Raw genomic sequence first — 20,755 nt, forward strand, 5'->3', positions numbered from 1 at the left:
GGTGATACACATAGGCTTTCTAAGAGAGGTAGGGCAATTAAAGCTGTCTGGAAGTGATTTCCAACTTGTAATCTACGAAGTCATTTCCAATAAGTAAGTGTTTTCCACACAAGCCATATCAGTGTTAATGTTTGTATGTGCACTAACATAATACACAGATCTCCACAGGGAGATATATGTACTTCTTTTTTGCAGAAAAATTTTACCAAACCAGAAATTACCTTACAAGTTCTGTAGTCCAACTTGTTTATTATAGAGGAAAAAAATAAATGCTGCTCAAACAATTCTACTTCCATATGCTAGCTTGAGAGTGGGTAGACACATATGCAAAATCAATTACATATTATAGAATAGTTTTAAAATAGAATATTTCTAAAGTTTCATTAAAAGGATCACCAGCTAGCTAGTATTTCATTTAAAGATATTATAAAATTATCAGATAAAATTCACCCGTGCCTTTAGCTGTTTGCTTATTTAGTTCTTCTGCAGACTTTGGGCTAGCTGTTAGTATACAATGTTGAGTATGCTAAAGAAAAATAGATAACAAAAGATGTGACTAGATATGGCTTCAATAATAGCATTGTGTTCAGCATTGTAGCAGACTCCCATGGAAGCATTTTGAAACATGTGCCAGTCTAAGGAATATTGACTCTATATTCCATTATGGAGGGTCTTCAGAGAGATGTGGAGATACTTGTGCCAGACACAGTGTTTCTATATTTGGTAGGGTTTAATAAGGGTACATAAAATTCTAAGTGAATATTGGCAGATTGTGGAAGAAATGCCCACAGTAGCGATTAGTCATTTGTAGTAATGATTTAGATACAGGAGCCTGGAAAATAAGACCTTTGTCTTTTCTTTGCATTGCTACATCAAAAACATGTTTATGAAACAGTTTTCGTGCATTTTTATAGGAACAGGTCAAAGAATATGAATATAATACGTCATTAGAAAGAAGATTTCTCTAAATAGCAATAAGCTATATCTTTATTATTATTAATATAAAGCAGATCTTTTTACTTAGCGTGTTGAATTAGATATGAAAACTTAAAAACACTTCTAAATGGTCAAAGTACACTGCCAGAATTTTATCTGCTCCTAAAGTACAACCTCAAACACAAGTTATAAAAATAGAACTTTCTTAAAAACAGATAGCTAACAATGTCTGCCTGTGTGTTCTAGAGAAATGAGGTTCGGATGATAAAAAGCTTAAAGGAATTCATTTTATTGAATTATGTTATAAGTACTTTAGAGTGCATCTTCAGTCTGAAACTCATTGTAAATGCAGAGAGAGATCAACAAATGTTTCCTGTATCTATTGGAAAAAAGATAGAGGGTATCTCAGAAATTGCAACGTACTGAGGACATTCCACAGACTTCTGCATATTTTACAGTGCCAAGTATGGCACAATTATGGTCAAAGAACCAATGCTATATGTTACAAGGAAAGCATGTGGCACTTTTTAGTTGAGAAAGGTGGTGGTGCATGAAGAATCAGATGAAATCTTTGCTCCCTTTATGCAGAAAAAGACGCTTGCATATGCACAATTTTACATTTCATTTCAGAGACTTGTAAAAGATCATCCTTGGAACCCAGATTAAAAACCCCTTAAAGAAAGCAACATCACAGCATTCCCTGCCTGTGAATTTGTGAAAAAAAAAAAGGTTTCAATGAACAAATATATGTCTTTTGGAACAAAGTAAACAGAGAAGACAGGGTACAGAGCCCCTGAGAGCACTATAAAACACTCCTTAAAGGTGGTAACACTTGTCAAGATAGACATTAGAATAAGTAACACGATTCCAGGAGGGAAGAAAGCAAGATCGAATGGCTTCAACTACGGAGCAAGTTAGATAAAGGGCTGATAGCAAACAAGCCCGAACATGGACCAATGAAAATAAACAGAGCTGTTGTAAAGGGTCCCAAGATCACCCCAAACCTCACTCAGACTTTTGCGAGAAGGTAGAGAAGAGAGACACTAAGTCATCTTTCAAGAAGTGAATAAAATTCTTCAGCTTAAATGCATGTTGTCTAAAGAGACAGTGAGGTAACTGGCTAGACACTATTTCCTGCAAATACAATTCCCCAAAGGAATCATGAATCAAAATTCCAGAGACTGTGTGCAGCAAATTGAGACCAGAATAAAAATTCCAGGACTAATGTCTATTTTGACAGAAGGGATGATGGTAGAGACTTTAAATCATCCTCATTTGTAACTATGATCTTTATTCTTTTTTCATAGAATAGAGAAAGTCCGTGCATGACTGTCCTGTCTTGTCATCAGCCCTGAGTAGCACATCCACACTTCCTTGTGCACATCAGTATAACCGAAAGGCTTTTATCCTATCAGGGGGAAAAAATGAGAAAAGACATTAGAGTACAAAGTGGCAAAAACTGAATCTTTATGGCCTTTACTGAATCTGATCTTTTTTTTTTTTTTTTTTTTTTTTTGGTTTTTCGAGACAGGGTTTCCTGAATCTGATCTTTAAAAATGAATACTGAGCCTTTCCTGTACACATGTAGCTCTGTGTTCTGTTTCCCTGTAGTGCACACTGTGTTTCCAAGACTGATTCCCTATCACCAGAAAAGCAATACTTATTAATATGGACCCCATAAACCAATTGCAATTAATGTCCTCCTGATATGTTTCTGGTATAAACTGAAATTAATAAACTCATCAGGGTGGAGGAGCTTATATTGCAGCGGTAGACAAATGCCACCTCTTAGGATTTTGCTTTTCTGATTTTTTAGAGTTGCTTTTATCATACAACTAATAATAACAGGTACCCTGAGCGTATAGGGGTGGAAATGTTTACTACATAGCTTGAGCCTTCCAGTATTCAAGATCTATTTGTTGGACTATGTACTGTTCTTAACTTGCAGATATGAGCACTTGTGAAAAAGTGCACCTTTCTCTCTCAGGTGTACCTGGTGAGTAGGCTCTTAAAGACCCTGAAAACATTTCATTTTCTGCTATATTGGGAAGTTACATGTTAGACAAGTGAATGAGAATTCACTTCTATGTGTTATGCCACAATAACCATTTTTTAAATGATAAGATACATAACTGGGTGGTGGTATATGCCTCTAATCCCAGCACTTGGGAGGCAGAGGCAGGCTGATCTCCAAGTAAGAGGAGAGCCTGGTCTACAAAGTTAGTTGTAGGATAGTCAGGATTACAAAGAAAAATCCCGCCTTGTAAAAAAAAAACAAATACAAAAATATGCATGCATAAGTTGTGCATTTTTAGTCTTTTCTTGGCTTAGTACTCATGTAACTCTCATAAGAAATGAATACAGAATGACTGAAGGAATGTATGAAAGGAACTATTTGGAAAAGCAATGACAATACTGAAAAAAAAATTGGGGACCTCCACAGGGGCAGGCCTGAGCCAGCAATCTCCACAGGAGCTGATACACGGGAGTGACCACGGAGGGAGCAGGCCCAAACCAGAGACCTCATGGGCCCAAAACATGAACTTACATGGGAGCAGTCCCAAGCCAGGGACATCTGTGGGAACAGGTCCGAGCCAGCAACCTCAGCTGGAACAGGCCAGAGGCAATGAGCTCCACAGGAGCAGGTACAAGGGAGCCACTGTTGAGAGAGCAGGCCTGAGCCAGAGACTTCTGTGGGACCAGGCACTAATCCGCAACCTTCAAGGAAGCAAGCCCAAGCCAGCAACCTCTTTAGGACCAGGCCCAAGTCAATGACCTCCACCAAAGCAGGCCTGAGTCAGCAACCTCTGCTGGAGCAGGCCCAAGACAGCAACCTCACTGGGAGCAGCCCCAAATAGGCAACCTCCATGGAGGCAGGACCAAAGGATACCACCGATTGCAGAGTAACCCCTGGGAGTGCTAAGTTACCTCTGGAAACACCAAGTGACTTCTAGGGTGACTGAACCATGGTCCTACTGTACCATGAGGAGAGGCCATCTGAGCCTTAGATTTACTGGCACCTGGAAGATTGATCACCAGAGTCAGAGCCCCAACTACACCAATCAGAGGAAAAGATGGGTAGATAAGGTAAGAACACACTCAACAACATAAAAAGCAACATGACACCAACAAAAACTAGTAGTCCTACAAGAGCAAGACTTGAACAAATACAGATGAAGCAGAAGAAAATGACCTAAACAATAACTTTAAGAGAATACTTGAGGACCTTAAAGAGGAAATGAAAAAATTTCCTCAAAGAAATGGAGGAAAAGGCAAACAAAAATAAAAAATCAACAAATCTCTTAAAGAAAACCAAGAAAAAGCAATCAAACATATAAAAAAGAAACCATATAAGACTTGAAAACTGAAATAGAGACAATAAAGAAAAACACAAACCGAGGGAATTATAGAAACAGAAATTATGAGAAAATGATCAGGAATCAAAAATACAAGCATAGGCAGCAGAATACAAGAGATGGAAGAGAGAATCTCAAGTGCTGAAGATACAATAGAGTAATAAAGCTCATCGGCCAAAGAAAATTAATCCAATGAAAGCTTAGCACAAAACATCCAGAAAATATGGGACACTATGAAAATACCAAGCCTAAGAATGATAGAAATAGAAGAAGGAGAAGTCCAACTCAAAAGCACAGAAAATATATTCAATAAAATTATAGAAGAAAACTTATATTAAGTGTGGCAATGAAAAAGGCCAAGTAACATATAAAGGCAGACCTATCAGAACTACACCTGACTTCTCAATGGAAACAATGAAAGCCAGAAGGTCCTGGACAAATGTCATGCAGACATTAAGAGACCTCAGATACCAGCCCAGGCTACTACACCCAGCAAAACTTTCAATCAACATAGACAGACAAAACAAGATATTCCATGACAGAATCAGATTTAGCCAATGCCTAGCTACAAACCCAACCCTATACCAAGTACTAGAAGGAAAACTCCAACCCAAGGAAGTTAGATACATCTACAAAAACATATACAATAGATGATCTCACAGCAGCAAGTCCCAAAGAAGGGAAACACACAAAATAACATCACCAACAATGAAAACTTAAATAACAGGAACTAGCAATCCCTGGTCATTAATATTGCTTAATATGAGTGGATTCAACTCACCTATAAACAGAATGGATATAAAAATAGAATTCATCCTTCTGCTTCATACAAGAAACACACCTCAACCTCAAAGACAGATATTGCCTCAGAGTAAAGGGTTGGGAAATTTTTTTTTAATCAAATGGACCTAAGAAACAAGCTGGTGTAGCTATCCTAATATCTAACAAAATAGAACTCAAACTAAAATTAATCAAAAGAGACAAAGAATGACATTTCATATTAGTCACAGGAAAAAATCCATCAAAGAAAATCTCAAAACTGAACATCTGTGCCCCAAATACAAGAGCATCCTCATATGTAAAAGAAACACTACCAAAGCTTAAATCACACATTAAACCCCACACAATAATAGTGAGGTATTTCAACAACTAACTCTCACAACTGGACAGGTCTATCAGACAGAAAATTCACAGAGAAATAAGTGAACTAATAAATGTTATAAACCAAATGGACTTAACAGACATCAATAGAACATTTCATCCAAACATAAAAAAAAAAAAACCTCTTCTCAGACATCATGGAACCTTCTCAAAAACTGATCACATAGTAGGTAACAAAGCAAACCTCCAGAGACACATAAAAATTGGAATAACCCCATGTATTTTATTGGATCACCTTGGCTTAAAATTATAATTTGACAGCAACACTAATTCCAGAAAGCCCACAAACACTTGCTAAGCAATGCTAACCTGAACCACCAATGGGCCAAGGAAGAAATAAGGGAAGAAATAAAAAACTTCCTAAAGTTCCATGAAAATGATGACACAACATACCCAAATTTATGAGACACGATGAAAGTAGTGTTAAGAGAAAAATTCATAGCACTAAATGTCTACTTAAAAAAGCTGGAAAAAATCCCACATCAGTGAGTTAGCAGAACACCAGAAAACTCTAGAACAAAAAGAAACAAACTCACCCACGAGGACTAGACAGCAGGATTATCAAATTAAGAGCTGAAATCAACAAAATAGAAACAAAGAAAACAATACAATCAATGAGACAGTTTGTTCTTTGAGAAAATCAACAAAATAGACAAACCTTCATCGAAACTAACCAAAAGAGAGAGAGAATATCCAAATTAACAAAAGCAGAAATGAAACAGAAATAACAGACATGGAAGAAATTATTTTTCATGGGATCATATTTCAAAAGCCTGTACTCCACAAAATTGGAAAACTTAAAGGAAATGGACAATTTTCTGGATAAATATTCCTTACCAAAATTAAATCAAGACAAGATAAACAAATTAGACAAGCCTATAACTGCTAATGAAATAAAAACAGTCAATAAAAGTTTCCTAACCAAAATAAAAGCCCAGGACCAGATGGTTTTATCACAGAATTCTACAAGATTGTTAATGAAGCACTAATACCAATACTGCTCAAATTGTTCCACACAATAGAAACTGGAGGAACACTGCCAAACTCTTTTCATGAGGCTACAATTACCCTGATATCCAAACCATACAAAGATATTACTAAGAAAGAGAATTACAGACCAATTTCCCTCACAAACATTGTTGAAAATATACTCCAATAAAATACTGACAAACTGAGTCCAAGAATACATCAGAAAAAGTATCCACCATGATCCAGTTGGCTTCATCCCAGAGAAGCAGGGATGGTTCAACATATGAAAATCTGTCAATATAATCCACCATATAAACAAACCGAAAAATTAAAAAAAATAATTTAAAAAACATATGATCATCTCAGTAGATGCCAAAAATGCCTTCAACAAAATACAACATTCTTTCATGATAAAGGTCTTGGAGAGAGCAGGGATACAAAAACATATCTAACCATAAAAAAGCAACATATGGCAAGTCAACAACCAACATCAACCAAAATGGAGAGAAACTCAAAGTGATCCCTTGAAATCAGAAACAAGACAAGGTTGTCTACTCTCTCTCCATATTTATTCAACATAGTGCTTGAGGTTCTAGTTAGGGCAATAAGACAACAAAAGAAAATCCAGGTGATACAAATCAGAAAAGAAGAAGTCAAACTCTTACTATTTGCTGCTGATATGATAGTTTGCATAAGTAGCTCCAAAAATTCTACAAAGTAATGTCTACAACTCTTAAACACCTTTAGTTATGTAGCAGGATAAAAGATTAACTTAAAAAAATCAATAGCCTTCCTGTACACAGATGATAAATGGTCTGAGAAAAAAAAATCAGAAAAACATCACCATTCATAATAGCCACAAATAACATAAAATATCTTGGAGTAACTCTAACCAAACAAGTAGAAGACCTGTATGGCAAGAACTTTAAATCCTTGAATAAAGAAATTGAAGACGACACCTGAAAATGGAAAGATCTCTGATACTCATTGGTAGGTAGAGTTAACATAGTAAAAAAGACAATCTTACCAAAATCAATCTATAGATGCAATGCAATGCCCACCAAAATACCAATAAAATTCTTTACAGACCTTGAAAGAACAATACTCAACTTCATATGGAAAAACAATATAACCAAAACAATCCAGTACAATACAATACAATAAAGGAACTTCTGAAGGCATCACAGTCCTTACCTTCCAAATCTACTACAAAACTACAGTAATAAAAACAGCCTAGTATTGGTATAAAATCAGACAAGAGGACCATTGGAACTGAATCAAAGACCCTGATATCAATCCACACACCTTCAATCACCTGATTTTTGAGAAAGAAGCTAAAAATATAAAATGGAAAAAAAGCATATTCAACAAATGGTGCTGGCATAACAGAATATCAACATGTAGAAGAATGAAGATAGATTTATTTGTATCTATCACCATGCATAAGACTCAAGTCCAAAGAGATCAAAGAACTCAACATAAAACTAACCACACTGAACCTCATAGAAAAGAAAGTGGGAAGTACACTTGAACACATTGGCACAGGAGACCACTTCCTAAATAAACCCAGTAGCACAGACACTGAGAGAAACAATTAATAAATGGGTCCTCCTGAAACTGAGATGCTTCTGTAGAGCAAAGGACATGATCAACAAGACAAAATGGCAGCCTACAGAATGGAAAAATATCTTCACCAACCCCACATTGGACAAAGGGCTGATCTCTAAAATATACAAAAAAACTTTAAAGAAACCTGGAAACAACCTAGATGCCCTTCAATGGAAGAATGGATGAAGAAAGTATGGAATATATACACATTAGAGTACTACGCTGCGGTAAAAAACAATGACTTCTCAAATTTTGCATGCAAATGGATGGAAATAGAAAACACTATCCTGAGTGAGGTAACCCAGACCCAAAAAGATGAATATGGGATGTACTCACTCATAATTGGTTTCTAGCCACAAACAAGGGTCACGGAGTCTACAATTGGTGATCCCAAAAAAGCTAAGTAAGAAGGTGAACCAAAGGAAAAACATATAGTTGTCCTCTTGGCTATGGGAAGTAGACAAAATGGCCGGGGAGAAAATTAGGATCTTGGGGGTGGGGTGGGATGGTGGTAAGGGGAGATGGGGAGAGTAAAGGGAGAAGGGGAGAATGGGGGGAACTTGGGGAAAAAGGAGGATTGGGATAAAGGAAGGTTGGATAGTGGAGCACGGAAGCACAATTCTTAGTTAAGGGAGCCACCTTAGAGTTGGCAAGAGACTTGAACCTAGAGTGGCTCCCAGATGCCCAAGCCAAGGTCCCCAGTTAGTTCCTTGGGCAGCTGAGGATAGGGAACCTGAAATGACCCTATCCTATAGCAATACTGACGAATATCTTGCATATCATCAAAGAAACTTGGCATCAAAATACCAAATAATCCAATAAAAAAAAGTGGTGTATAGACCTAAATAGAGAGCTTTCAACAGATAAATCTCAAATAACTGAAAGACATTTAAGGAAATGCTCAACATCCTTAGCCATTAGAGAAATGCAAATCAAAACAACTCTGAGATTCCATCTTACCCTTGTCAGAATGGCCAAGATCAAAAACGCTGATGATAGTTTTTGTTGGAGATGATATGAGGTAAAGGGAATGCTCCTCCGTTGCTGGTGAGAGTACAAACTTGTACAACTACTTTGGAAATCAGTATGGAGTTCTTTCAGAAAATTAGGAAACAATCTACCTAGAGACCCAGCTAAATACCACTGTTATGTATATACCCAAAAGACACTCAATCTTACCACAGGGACTTGTGCTCAGCTATGTTTTATAGCAGCATTGTTTGTCATAGCCTGGAAACAACCAAATGGTCCTCAACTGAAGAATGGATGAAGAAAATGTGATACAAGTGCATTATGGAGTACTACAGAGTGATAAAACTAACAGAAAAAAATCAGCCTATGGGGCACGACCACAGAGAAACTAGACAACAAATAGGACCTTAAGAGATACATACATGGATCTACATAGGAAGGTGAGAAAGACAAGCTCTGCTGAGTGAACTGGGAGTGTGGGAATTATGGGAGAAGGTAAAATGGGTGAGGGGAGAAAGGGAGGGGAGTTGAGAAAAATGTGTAACTCAATAAAAATGATTTAAAAAAGAATAAAATCAGCCAAAAAATCAGGTATATATCTGTCATGTCTGTTTTTTCATAAGTGAACTACATTCTAGAGAAAAGATATCTAATTCTCTTTTTAATAATTGTACTTGATTACTCCTATGCCTAAAAGTACAAATTAAGTCCCACTGGACTTATCCTTACAAAAAAAAAAATTCGACCTAGTTTTTTAAGGAAAGTAGAGTCTTCCCTAACAAAGAAAGAGAGAAAGAGAGAGAACATTCCTTATGTTAATCTTTTATATGTTGTTCTAACTGCTTTAAATGTTTATTTTATTTTATTTTTTTTGGTGATTGTCGTGTTTATTTTTTCTTAAATTTATTTATTTATTAAGGATTTCTGCCTCCTCCCCGCCACCGCCTCCCATTTCCCTCCCCCTCCCCCGATCAAGATCCTCTCCCTCATCAGCTCGAAGAGCAATCAAATTTAGAGAATAGTTTTGAATTTGAAAGATTTGGGATTGGGATATATACTGCATATGGATGAGGATGTGGCTCTTAACTGCTTTTTTAGCACCCTGTTTGTGTTCCTGCCACCTTGCTCCTCACCAAGGTGATAGTTCAGTAGGCACCTGAAACTGTAAACAAGCCCCAAGTAGATGTGTTCTTTTATAAGCATTGCCTTGGCCATTTCTCTTCACAGCAATAGACTAAGCCACCGAAGTGAGACAAATCAGAAACTCGAGAAATAAATTAATTCATTTAACATCATTTTTATTGGACTTCTTAAACATTATCTTCCCTGTTCTTTTTTTTTTCATGTTTGAAAAGGAAGACAGGTGATTAATAGCTTTAAATTTTTGTTCTGTGTTTTGTTTTAACCAATCTTGTTATGTAGTCCAGGCTTGCTTTAAACTTTCATTGTAGTTTTTTTTCCTTTTTCTTTTTTTTTAGATTTTTTAGATTTAATATGGGACCGGGTGTTTCGCCCACATGTATGTATGTGGACGGCATGCATGCCTGGCATACACAGAAGTCAGAGAACATTAGTTCTCCTGGAAGTGGACTTAGGATGGATTTCAGATATCATGGGAATGCTAGGAAATGAACCCATTACAAATGAATTGTAAGAGAACAAGTGTTTTAAATGGCTACAAACTCTGCGTGGGGTAGGCTGCCTTGAATCCATCTCGGCTTCCCAGGTGCTAGAATTTCAGGTGGGCACTAGGACCTCTGGAAGAAGTGTCCCTCTTTATGTTTTAAAGTCCTTTTTTCCTTCTTTTCATGCAGTTATTTTCCATTAGTGGAATGTATGAATTGAACTAGGACCTAATATGCAAGGGTAGATAAGAAACTTGAATACCATTATTATTATTAAAGATGTAAAATCCGTGTGGCAGGTGTCCTTTAATTATAAGAATTCTTAGCAAACACCTGTAACTTTAAATCTGAAAATGTTCTGCATAGCCGTTCATTCATATTATGACCAGGTTCCCCATGCTAAGAGAAAATAAAGATTGAAATGCAAGACTATGTAATGATCTTAGGTCATGTAGATTTTGCTAAAATAGTTTTATCCTGATGGTAAACAATCTTAGGCCCAAATGGAGGGGCAGGTTGTGGCCTTAGTGATAAGGCAGGTCCCGGCTTGACTCTTAGCTTGCCCTTCCCATCACCATGTAAACCTGTGCTGAGTCATTTAGCATACTACACCTCAGTTTCCAGTTTGTCATAGGGATTATGAACAGAGATGTCTTCAGCCTGTCCCAGTGTGTTGGCCAGAACATAAGATGTCATTAATACATAGCATGCTTTATAATATATTTTATTAACGGAAAACATACAGAAATAGATTGTTTCTTGTTTTGAAGTATTAGGCACAAACCACTTACTTCTCATTTACAGCTCCCACTAAGGAAAAACAAGTTTCCATGTTTTCTTTATAATACTAAAATTTTCTAATATTTAATTTCACAACTTTTACTATTTGTGGTTTCTAAGGAAGTAGAAAAAAAAACACTGTTTCTGCTCTAATCAGCAGTTTTACTATTAAATGTTACTTGACATTTTCAGTAGACACCTAGTCTGCATTTAATAAAATATTTGAGAACAAAAAGTTAATAAAAAAATTGTTATTGACATCTTTTCTACAATGTGTGGTTCAGTGAGCGTTAAGTGGAATAACATGAAAGGCGGTAGACCAGGCAGCTCTGGACACTTGTTGTGACTCAGATTCTGAACACGGTCGAAAGATTCCATGACAGGGAACACCATTATTATTGTCCTTTCTGTAAAGTAATTAAGGTTATGACGCAAAATTAATTAGTCGCATGCAGCAGAGAAGCTTAGAGCATAGCCGAGTGACAGATGGGATTCTTTTGTTTTCACCAGTGATTTACCTTCGGGTGAGAGAAATGTTTGACGATACATATGGTCTGCCAGTCCTGAGCAGGTCGTGACCTCAGTCTTCAGCTTCTTCACCAGGAGGAGACATCACTCCAGTGTCTAAGTTTATGAGTGCCTTTGGGTTGTCTGCTTAGGCAAACTTGGGAGCATTCGAAAATCTCCCATGCTTTATTTCTAAACAAATATAGAAACCATGCACTTTGTACAACAATGAATGCACAATTTAAGAGGGATTCTGTGAAGTTTGGGGTTTAATAATTAAAGTCAGTTTTCTTCTTATAACATTGTGTAACTAATATTTGAATGAGACTTCTTACCTAGGAACGAGATTTATGTTTCTAAATACATCCGTATTTGAGTTTTCACATTTAAAAAGTGATTTTATTTAGTCAAACACAAAGATTTGGTTTTTGTCTCTTTACAAAATTGAAACTGAAATGCTGAAAGTCCAAATTCTTTTCTCGAGGTCAAATTATTTTCTAAAGCTCACAGATTTACTAAATGATAGAACCAGGGAGATCAATAGCAATCCTTAAAGAAACAGTGAAGCTTGAAGTTTGAGGAATCATGTGACCAGTGTAGCAACTGAGGTATAAAATAGAAGAAAGTGTTCTTAGCATATAAGACGTTCCCATGAGTCCAGAGGGTGGTTTCCAGCAAATTAAGTTACAAGTCATTTTGACAAGCACTCTAAACAAACGTAGGGCAGACATCATATCAAATTCTGGCCTGAAGGATCTGAGAAAGTCCCAGGAGAGATAGTGGAATTTTAGGTAGGTCTTGATGGACAGAACGAGAAGAGCAGACATTAAGAAACAACCACTGATGAGGAAAGGTAGATGCGAGAGCACATGGTTTATTCATAAAAGGAGGGTGATCAAGTGTGTCTTGAGATGGAGAGCGCGGTTGGTCTGATACAGAGATAATGAAGATATTAGGCAGATCAACAAAGCTTGGAGAGCAGCAAAATGCAAAAGAAAAAAAAGGAAGAAAAAGGAAAAAAAAGGAACAGAGACAAGAAAGTTAGACAGGAAGGTGCTACAACGAAATTTCAAGCAAGCACTGAGCTCTGTTGTGACTTCTGGGCTCTGGTGTCTCTAATAAACTTGAAAATATTTAAAACATAAAGTGATAGCTTAATATGCCTTGTGAGAGGGCGATAAGAATATAAAGTCCTACATCCAGTACTCTCAAGTTTGTTTTGAGTCACACCATGAGAAGGGTGTAGCAAGGGCGTCCAGCCAACACAAAATACACTTCTAAATATTTACTAAGTCTACAGCGATTACTAGATGGATTAGAATAATTCTATGTGTTGTACAATGGGTTTTATAAGTATCAAATGAAGCCAGAGAAATGAAAGGTCTTGTAATAAGCATGTTATGTAAATGCAATCCATTGACATTGTATTAATAACTGTAGAAAGATTTTGCTCTTTTTACACCACATCTCGGTATGATCCTGACTCACCTTAGAAGACTGACATATTTCACAATGAAGCATGGCATTTTGCAAACAAAAAGCATTATATAAATTTTACGTGAGCACATGAGAAAATAAAACCCACTTCAAAAATCTTTGCTTGTTGTCAAGTAAGTAAGCTTGACACACACCAGGTGTCAAGAGCTGTCAACTTCCTACAGATGGCTGTGTGTAAGAGGGAGCTACAACAGCTCTTGAAATAGTGTAGCTTAGTGCCTTGCTATAGGGTGGACTATTTTAACATTAAAATTGTTAAGTTTGAGAGTATGTATTGAGAATGTGTAAAAAGCTTGTGGTCTTTGGAGACATGCAGACTTGTGTGAACTCCACTGCTGCCATCTTGAACTTGGCCCTGTCCAGGATGCCTGGTACCACTCAGCTCAGCTCCTCCTCCAAGTGAGCCCCACTCCTCTGAGATGAGAATTAGGAGAATAACTAACTAAAAGTGTTTTTGCTGAATCGTGGTTCACAGTGGTTGGTAGATTAATGTTGTGCCCGGGATTCCGATTGTGTATGACCTTTATCAGTTAATTCCCAGAGCACAACAAATATTCAATAAGTGCTTATTAGAAGGAAAGAGAGGGAGAAAGGGCAGTAGGGAGAAAGAATGAGCAAGTGCAAGTTAGAATCTATCTTCTTATACGGTGGAAAATATATTTGTGAGAGCATTATTATTCTGAACTCGAACTCCTTGGCACTAGTAATCTTTGAGCCTCTCTGCCTCCGGAGTAGTTGGAACTGTACGGGTGTGGCATCACACCGAGCTATTTCTTAACGATCTGAAAATAAAGCTATATGACCAAGTGACTAGCAAATTGTCAACCTTTCAATCTATTTATTTAGAAACACAGCACGACACTATTTATTCATGAAAATTAGATCACAGCATTTTAATGGGCATCTCTTAAGCTTAATCTGTTTTCCCCATCTTCCTTTGTTTGGACATGCCTACACTTGTGTATTGTAAAGCAGAATGACTAGTCATAGAATGCTTAATCTTGACAACTACCAACATTCAACACTTTCAACAGTGAAAGGATTCCTTTTACTCAGCCAGATAAGCAATGAGACTTCTTCCACCTCTCCTGCTGACAGATCCTTTCTGGCAAAGGTCTCCCTTAAGTTCCAATTTTGGCGTTCCCTATTTCCATGCCATCTTTGTGAAATTAGCTTTATATATTTCTTTACCTTAAATGTCACACCTAATGCGCGTGTTTGCAAGCTTACCCTAGCTTACACTGCCATCTGCTGGATGCCACTGTTCCTTAGGCAAGGGCGATAGTCAACATCCATGAAAACCTTCTCCTCCTTAGTGGTTTCTTAATGGTCATAGTTGAGATAGTAATAGGAATTTATATGCTGGGAGGAAAAACACGCTGAGATTTTTTGGCAGGAGGCAGAAAAGGCCAATAATGCTGCGGTTCATTTTGAAGTAATACTTGCTGACTCATTCTTTATGTCATTTAGCCAGGAGTCATTAATGTTCCTGCCAAGATTTTCATAGACTCCACAAAGGCATATTTTTTTTTCTTCAAAAAGAGTTTATTCCCTAGCAGGAATAATCATAAAGAAAACGAATATAGAGAAATCTTTTCAGTATACACTGTATTTTATATTTTTGACAGTTGTACTTCCGATGCTTAGGACGTTTTTCTTGCATTCCCTCAGATTACTACCTCCGTCTTAAGGAAGATCTCCCACTACTGGAAGCCCGACAGCTGGTTTCCTGCAGCCCTCACTCTAACGGGAGTGCTCTTGGCGATGTGTCTGTACGCAGTTGCCTGGTGCCTCTTCAAAGAGTAAGATTTTCCTTTTTGCTTCCCTTTGAATCAGTTTACAATGACATCTATCAAGTATGCCTTCGGAAAAGGATGAAAATGGAGACAAAGACTTGGGAGAAATTTCTGTGTTGCTTTTCTGGCTTCATCACGACAACTGCTTTACATGTGGATTTTGAGTGCTAAGGAAAACCTTCCTGCCTGAAAACCAATATCTGTTACCAAAATTGTTGATGAAATGATTCTAGCTTAGAGCCATTTGATTTTTAAAAATGATCATAAATGAGATTTTAACTACCCATATGCATAATCAAGGTCAGGATCCCTGGTTATATTTGCTTATCAAAGGACCGACAGCAGTCACAAAGAGACCAAAGCAATTGAAGGGTAATCAGAGAAAGCTTGAAATAACCCAGTAAGCATCTTGTGATCTCTCGTGGTTGGGGTGAGGAGAGGTGAGCAACACAAGGGCACAGTAACAGACAGTGTGTGTTTTGCACAAACACATCCTTTAACAGAGAAAGAATCAGATCATAGAGCAGGGTGATAAGGGTGTGGCCGAAACGCAAGCATCTTTCTATGAAATTGGCCAGAGAAAGTTTTGCTGAGAAAGGGTTATCACAATGGTCTTTTGAAGAGCAATTGGAAGCAAAAATAAAGGAAGGATGCTGAAAACACTTTATCTACACCAAGGGCAATTGGTTCTCCTTTTCATAAGCATAACAATGCAACTGTGTTCATACGAATCTATTTTTTACAACCATGGGCCTTATCCTGAAAAGTTGACTATATATTCTGAAAGACAAAGTGACATGATCCGAAGGTGAAGGAAGCGCTGGAGAGATGGCTCAGCGGTTAAGAGCATTGCCTGCTTTTCCAAAGGTCCTGAGTTCAATTCCCAGCAACCACGTGGTGGCTCACAGCCATCTGTAATAAGGTCTGGTGCCCTCTTCTGGCCTGCAGGCATACACACAGATAGAATATTGTATACATAACAAATAAATAAATAAATAAATATTTAGCCGGGCGGTGGTGGCGCACGCCTTTAATCCCAGCACTTGGGAGGCAGAGGCAGGTGGATCTCTGTGAGTTCGAGGCCAGCCTGGTCTACAAGAGCTAGTTCCAGGACAGGAACCAAAAAGCTACAGAGAAACCCTGTCTCAAAAAATCAAAAAAAAAAAAAATGGCAGCACCCGAAGGTGAAGGAAGGGTTAACAAGAAGGTTTGAAAAAAGAAAAAAAAGAAAGAAAAAAGAGGACAGCTGAAAGAAATGTAAGAATCCTTTGATGGGTATGGGAGGGCCGTCACACACAAGAGCTCACAACATCAGAGACCGCATGCATAACACCTGCACAAGATCAAGCCAACCAGAATCGCAGCAGTGCGGGGGGATGCATTTCCCATCCCTAATTGATAAGCTCTTGGCAATTCACTGCTGTTGGCGTTGGGGTGGGGGAGTCAGTTTCTTCAGGGATGCAGGCCTTGAAAGGCTATACATGTCCCGTAAATTTTTCTTCATTCTTATACATACAAATAATAGTAAGTGGACTGAATGGTCTAAAAAGAGAACTCACTGTTGCAAAGGAAAGCAGCAGGGGACAGGGAAGAAACGGGAGCACTGAATTTCCCTTGCACTGACACTCTCTGCATTTGATTCCTTCCTTCCAGTGTTCCTGCCTGCTCACGACTGTTTCCTCACTGTTACAGACAGCAGAGTCAACCGCGTCTCACTGAAAAGGAAGCTGCACAGGTACCAAGGTAAAGCAGATTTAGTGATTTAGACAAAGAAGTTTGAGGCCCTACAAGTTGAATCTTCAGTGATTCAATTTATTTTAAGTTTAGATATAGGTAATGTCAGTTGGGGCTTTGGAATGTTAAATCTTACCTGTAAATTTTACATCGATTTTTAAAGTAGCCTTGCTCATCAATATTTATTTCTAGGTCTGGGATCATAGCTGAGAGCAAAGTCAGATTTGAAATGAGAATTATAATATAGTCCTGGTATCTTACTACTGGTAATATCATTGTACTTTATAAATCATTTTGTTTATTCAATGACAAGGGGAATTCAGGTTAGAATAATAAGAATATAGTATTTTATAGAATTTTTTAGCATACCATCAAAACACATTACTTATTTATGTAAGAGATAATATAAAACACTAACAATAGGAACTACAGTCTGAACTTTAAACACAACCAGTTCTGATAACATATCAGAAGCTATTAAAGCTACTTTTAACACTGTCTAAGTGTTGCATATGTAGGGTAGGTATACTTAGTGATTTATAAAAGTAGACTGTTATTCATTGTTTTCTCACATTAGCATGGGAAAATGTATTTTGTGTTAATGAGTAAAGTAAATGTTTCAAATATGTTCTGTAATAGGTATGAAGACTCACTGAGTATTGGCTTCAGACTGAATACAAGACCAAACTTGCTGCCTGGAAATGATAAAGTAAGGACAAAAAGAAAAAAAAACAAGCTGTAGAGTTCAGAGTATTTATATATTTTTTTCCATTTCATAGACTTTAGATGACAGAAAAGCACTTGTGAGTAAGAACTGGTGAATAGGAACTCATAAACAGAATAGAGAGTTTAGTTAATTCAATTCAAAGGGTAAGCAAAACTTGGAGGGGGTAGAGTTCCCACCCATTTTTCAATGATTTGATGCTCATGATGTCAATGAGGAGGCAAGGGACAGTGCTGATACATCTGTAGAGGTCAAATTGATTTCGGGTATTGTTGAGATAGTTTCGGGTCTCCTTTTTTCATTCTTTAGGTGAAATTAAATTACATAGATAATCTAGCAGGGTCATTGCTAAGAGTAACTGTGGTGCCTGTTCATCTTTATGCAATTCACTTATTCACTGAATACTTGTCACGTGTCAAACTGTCCTTGAAAAAGTTTCTGTTGGGATATTCACTGAGTATATGCTCTTTTTATTGCATTTTTATTATTTAAGTAAGAATTTTATACATGCATGTGATGTGGTTTTATCAAGTCCACCCTTCCCATTCTTCCTGCTACAAATCCCCCTAGAGATCCTTTCGCTGGGAATATCAGTATTTCTTCTCAAACCAAGGTGGTTTCTTCTCAGACTGGGCTGCAAATATGTGTATAATGAAAGGAGACAGAGACAGAGACCCACATTGGAGCACAGGACTGTAATCTCAAGGTCCAAATCAGGAGCAGAAGGAGAGAGAGCACGAGCAAGGAACTCAGGACCGTGAGGGGTGCACCCACACATTTAGACAATGGGGATGTTCTACTGGGAACTCACCAAGACCAGCTGGCCTGGGTCTGGAAAAGCCTGGGATATAACCGGACTCTCTGAACATAGTGGACAATGAGGACTACTGAGAACTCAAGAACAATGGCAATGGGTTTCTGATCCTACTGCATGCACTGACTTTGTGGGAGCCTAGGCAGTTTGGATGCTCAACTTACTAGACCTGGATGGAGGTGGGGGTTCCTTGGACTTCCCACAGGACAGGGAACCCTGATTGCTTTTCGGGCTGAGGGGGTGGGACTTAATTGGGGGAGGGGGAGGGAAATGGGAGGCAGTGGCGCGGAAGAGACAGAAATCTTTAATAAATAAATAAATTAAAAAAAATTAAAAAAAATAAAAAAAATGAAAAAAAGGAAGGGTTATCTACTGAGGCATGATTAGCCCACACGAGAGCTGTGTCCATAGAGAAAATTAACTTTTCCTCTCCTAGAGACCACGGATTGTCAATAGCTCCTCAGCTAGGGGTGGGACTACATGACCACCTTCCCTCTCATTGCTGGGACTTGGTCTGGCTTTATCATGTGCAGCTCTTGTATGTGCTTTGCCAATTGCTGTGGTTTTATATGCCAAGCTGTTATGTGTGTCTCATAAACACTGTCCTGTAGCCATCCACTGGCTTTTACAAACTTTCTGTCCCTCTTCACCTTAGGAAGAGGAGATGTGACGTAGATTGCCATTAAAAGAATAACTTTAAACCATGATGTTACAGAAATAGATTTGTCTAAAACTATATGTGGTTCAGTATCTTTGACAAGTAAAACGTTTTCAAGTCAACACGAAGACAATCAATAATATTAATTCAATGGACAACTATTCAATATCTAACTATAAAGGAGATATTGAACATGAATTTCACTGTTTCTAAGGCCATATTTCAGCTAGGAGAAAAAAATAAATAAAATATTGGAAGGAATAATGCTGGTACTTGATACATTCTCAATTGTGTTCTGCACGTAGTAAGTTCCACAGAATTTCAGAGATCTACAAAGTTCCTGTGCTGTAGAACATCTAGGAAAACTGCACAGGAACTTAGCATGAGTGTTCACACAAAGGAGTTGCATTGCTTCTAGATGGGAAATGGAGAAACATCACACATGTTTATCTTGGCACAGAACTTGGTTTACAAACTCCAAGATGTTTCACAACCTTTCCTTCCACTTGGGCAGCCTTCCTCTCTTTTGCCTTTCTTATACTCTAGGACTCTGTGTGCATATTCACAGTGCCACAGTCCCTTAGTCTCTGATTCTCCCGACTAGTCTAAGTTAAATACGTCCACAGAAGTCTCCACATCCTTCGCTCTTGCTCTGTCATGTCGTAGGCACAGGCATGTGTGCATTGTCCACGTGATTTCTTCTGCCTTCACTGATACAGAGGGTTGTTTGTTCACTTGAAGAGCACTACCACTGAAGTCCTATGCACAGCCACATCATAATATCTCAAGGAATGTAGAGGCAATCACTAACTTAGTTTTAAATCCTTTTTCCTCTTCCTGTGCACATTTCTTTCCTCCTCCAAATTACTGTATTATGACATAGGTACCATTTACAAACACTATTCCTGTTCAAGTTACCCCTGAACTAATTGAACGCTTTGCTCTCTGGCTCCAACGTGTCTTTCCCAGTGTGTCTTTGGCATCTTTCATGGAATATTAAACTTTTTCAAAAATTGGCCAACATATATCATGACCAATGAGTCCTTTAATTCCTTTGTTCTTCCTCTTCAGTCATTCTCCCTAGTCTAGAAAAGTTTTCTTATAGCTACCCTCAAGACTTTACTGCCATGAAAAATTTTAACACTTTCAAAATTACAGATTAAAAATATATCCTCCCTGGTTATTTTCCAATTTGATTAAAAAAATATTCAGGTGTTTATCAATTCACCCCTCTCATTTATGTTGATAGTCATGCTTCTTAATTTTTTCTTTGTTGTGTGTAGTGCATTTTTCTATCTCTCCTTTCTGTCGGCCTCCCCCCCCCGTGTGTGTGTGTGTGTGTGTGTGTGTGCGCACGCACACACGCGTGCATGTTGGTGGGCATATGAAAGACAGATGTCAATGTTAGATATCTTTCTGAATCACCTTTTGTCTTAGTTTTGGAGACCAGAACTCAATGTCTAGGCTGGCTTACTAGTTAACATTGGGATTCCTCTGAGTTATGTGTTCTCCACCCCATGTCTAGGATTAGAGACATACTTGACCATGGCCAGCATTTAACTGTGTACAAGAGACTCAAACTGTATAATACTTGTGGGCTCACCACAGTACAGTGGCT

At 37.9% G+C, this 20,755-nt stretch overlaps 1 protein-coding gene across 1 annotated transcript in view; it reads left to right on the forward strand.

Annotated features, from left to right (window-relative positions):
- LOC121434708 (protocadherin Fat 2-like) overlaps positions 1-19,149 on the forward strand; it is an 87,036-nt gene extending 67,887 nt beyond the window's left edge. The window contains exons 19-22 of the mRNA XM_041633613.1: positions 15,083-15,213; positions 16,861-16,950; positions 17,581-17,650; positions 19,135-19,149. Of these exons, the coding sequence (XP_041489547.1) occupies positions 15,083-15,213; positions 16,861-16,950; positions 17,581-17,650; positions 19,135-19,149 (306 nt within the window). The remainder of the gene's footprint in view (positions 1-15,082; positions 15,214-16,860; positions 16,951-17,580; positions 17,651-19,134) is intronic.
- The last annotated feature ends 1,606 nt before the right edge of the window (positions 19,150-20,755 follow it).

The sequence above is a fragment of the Microtus oregoni genome, unplaced genomic scaffold, assembly GCF_018167655.1.
Source record: "Microtus oregoni isolate MIOR12 unplaced genomic scaffold, Mior012 000044F_ref0000062, whole genome shotgun sequence".
In the NCBI taxonomy this organism is placed as follows: domain Eukaryota; kingdom Metazoa; phylum Chordata; class Mammalia; order Rodentia; family Cricetidae; genus Microtus; species Microtus oregoni.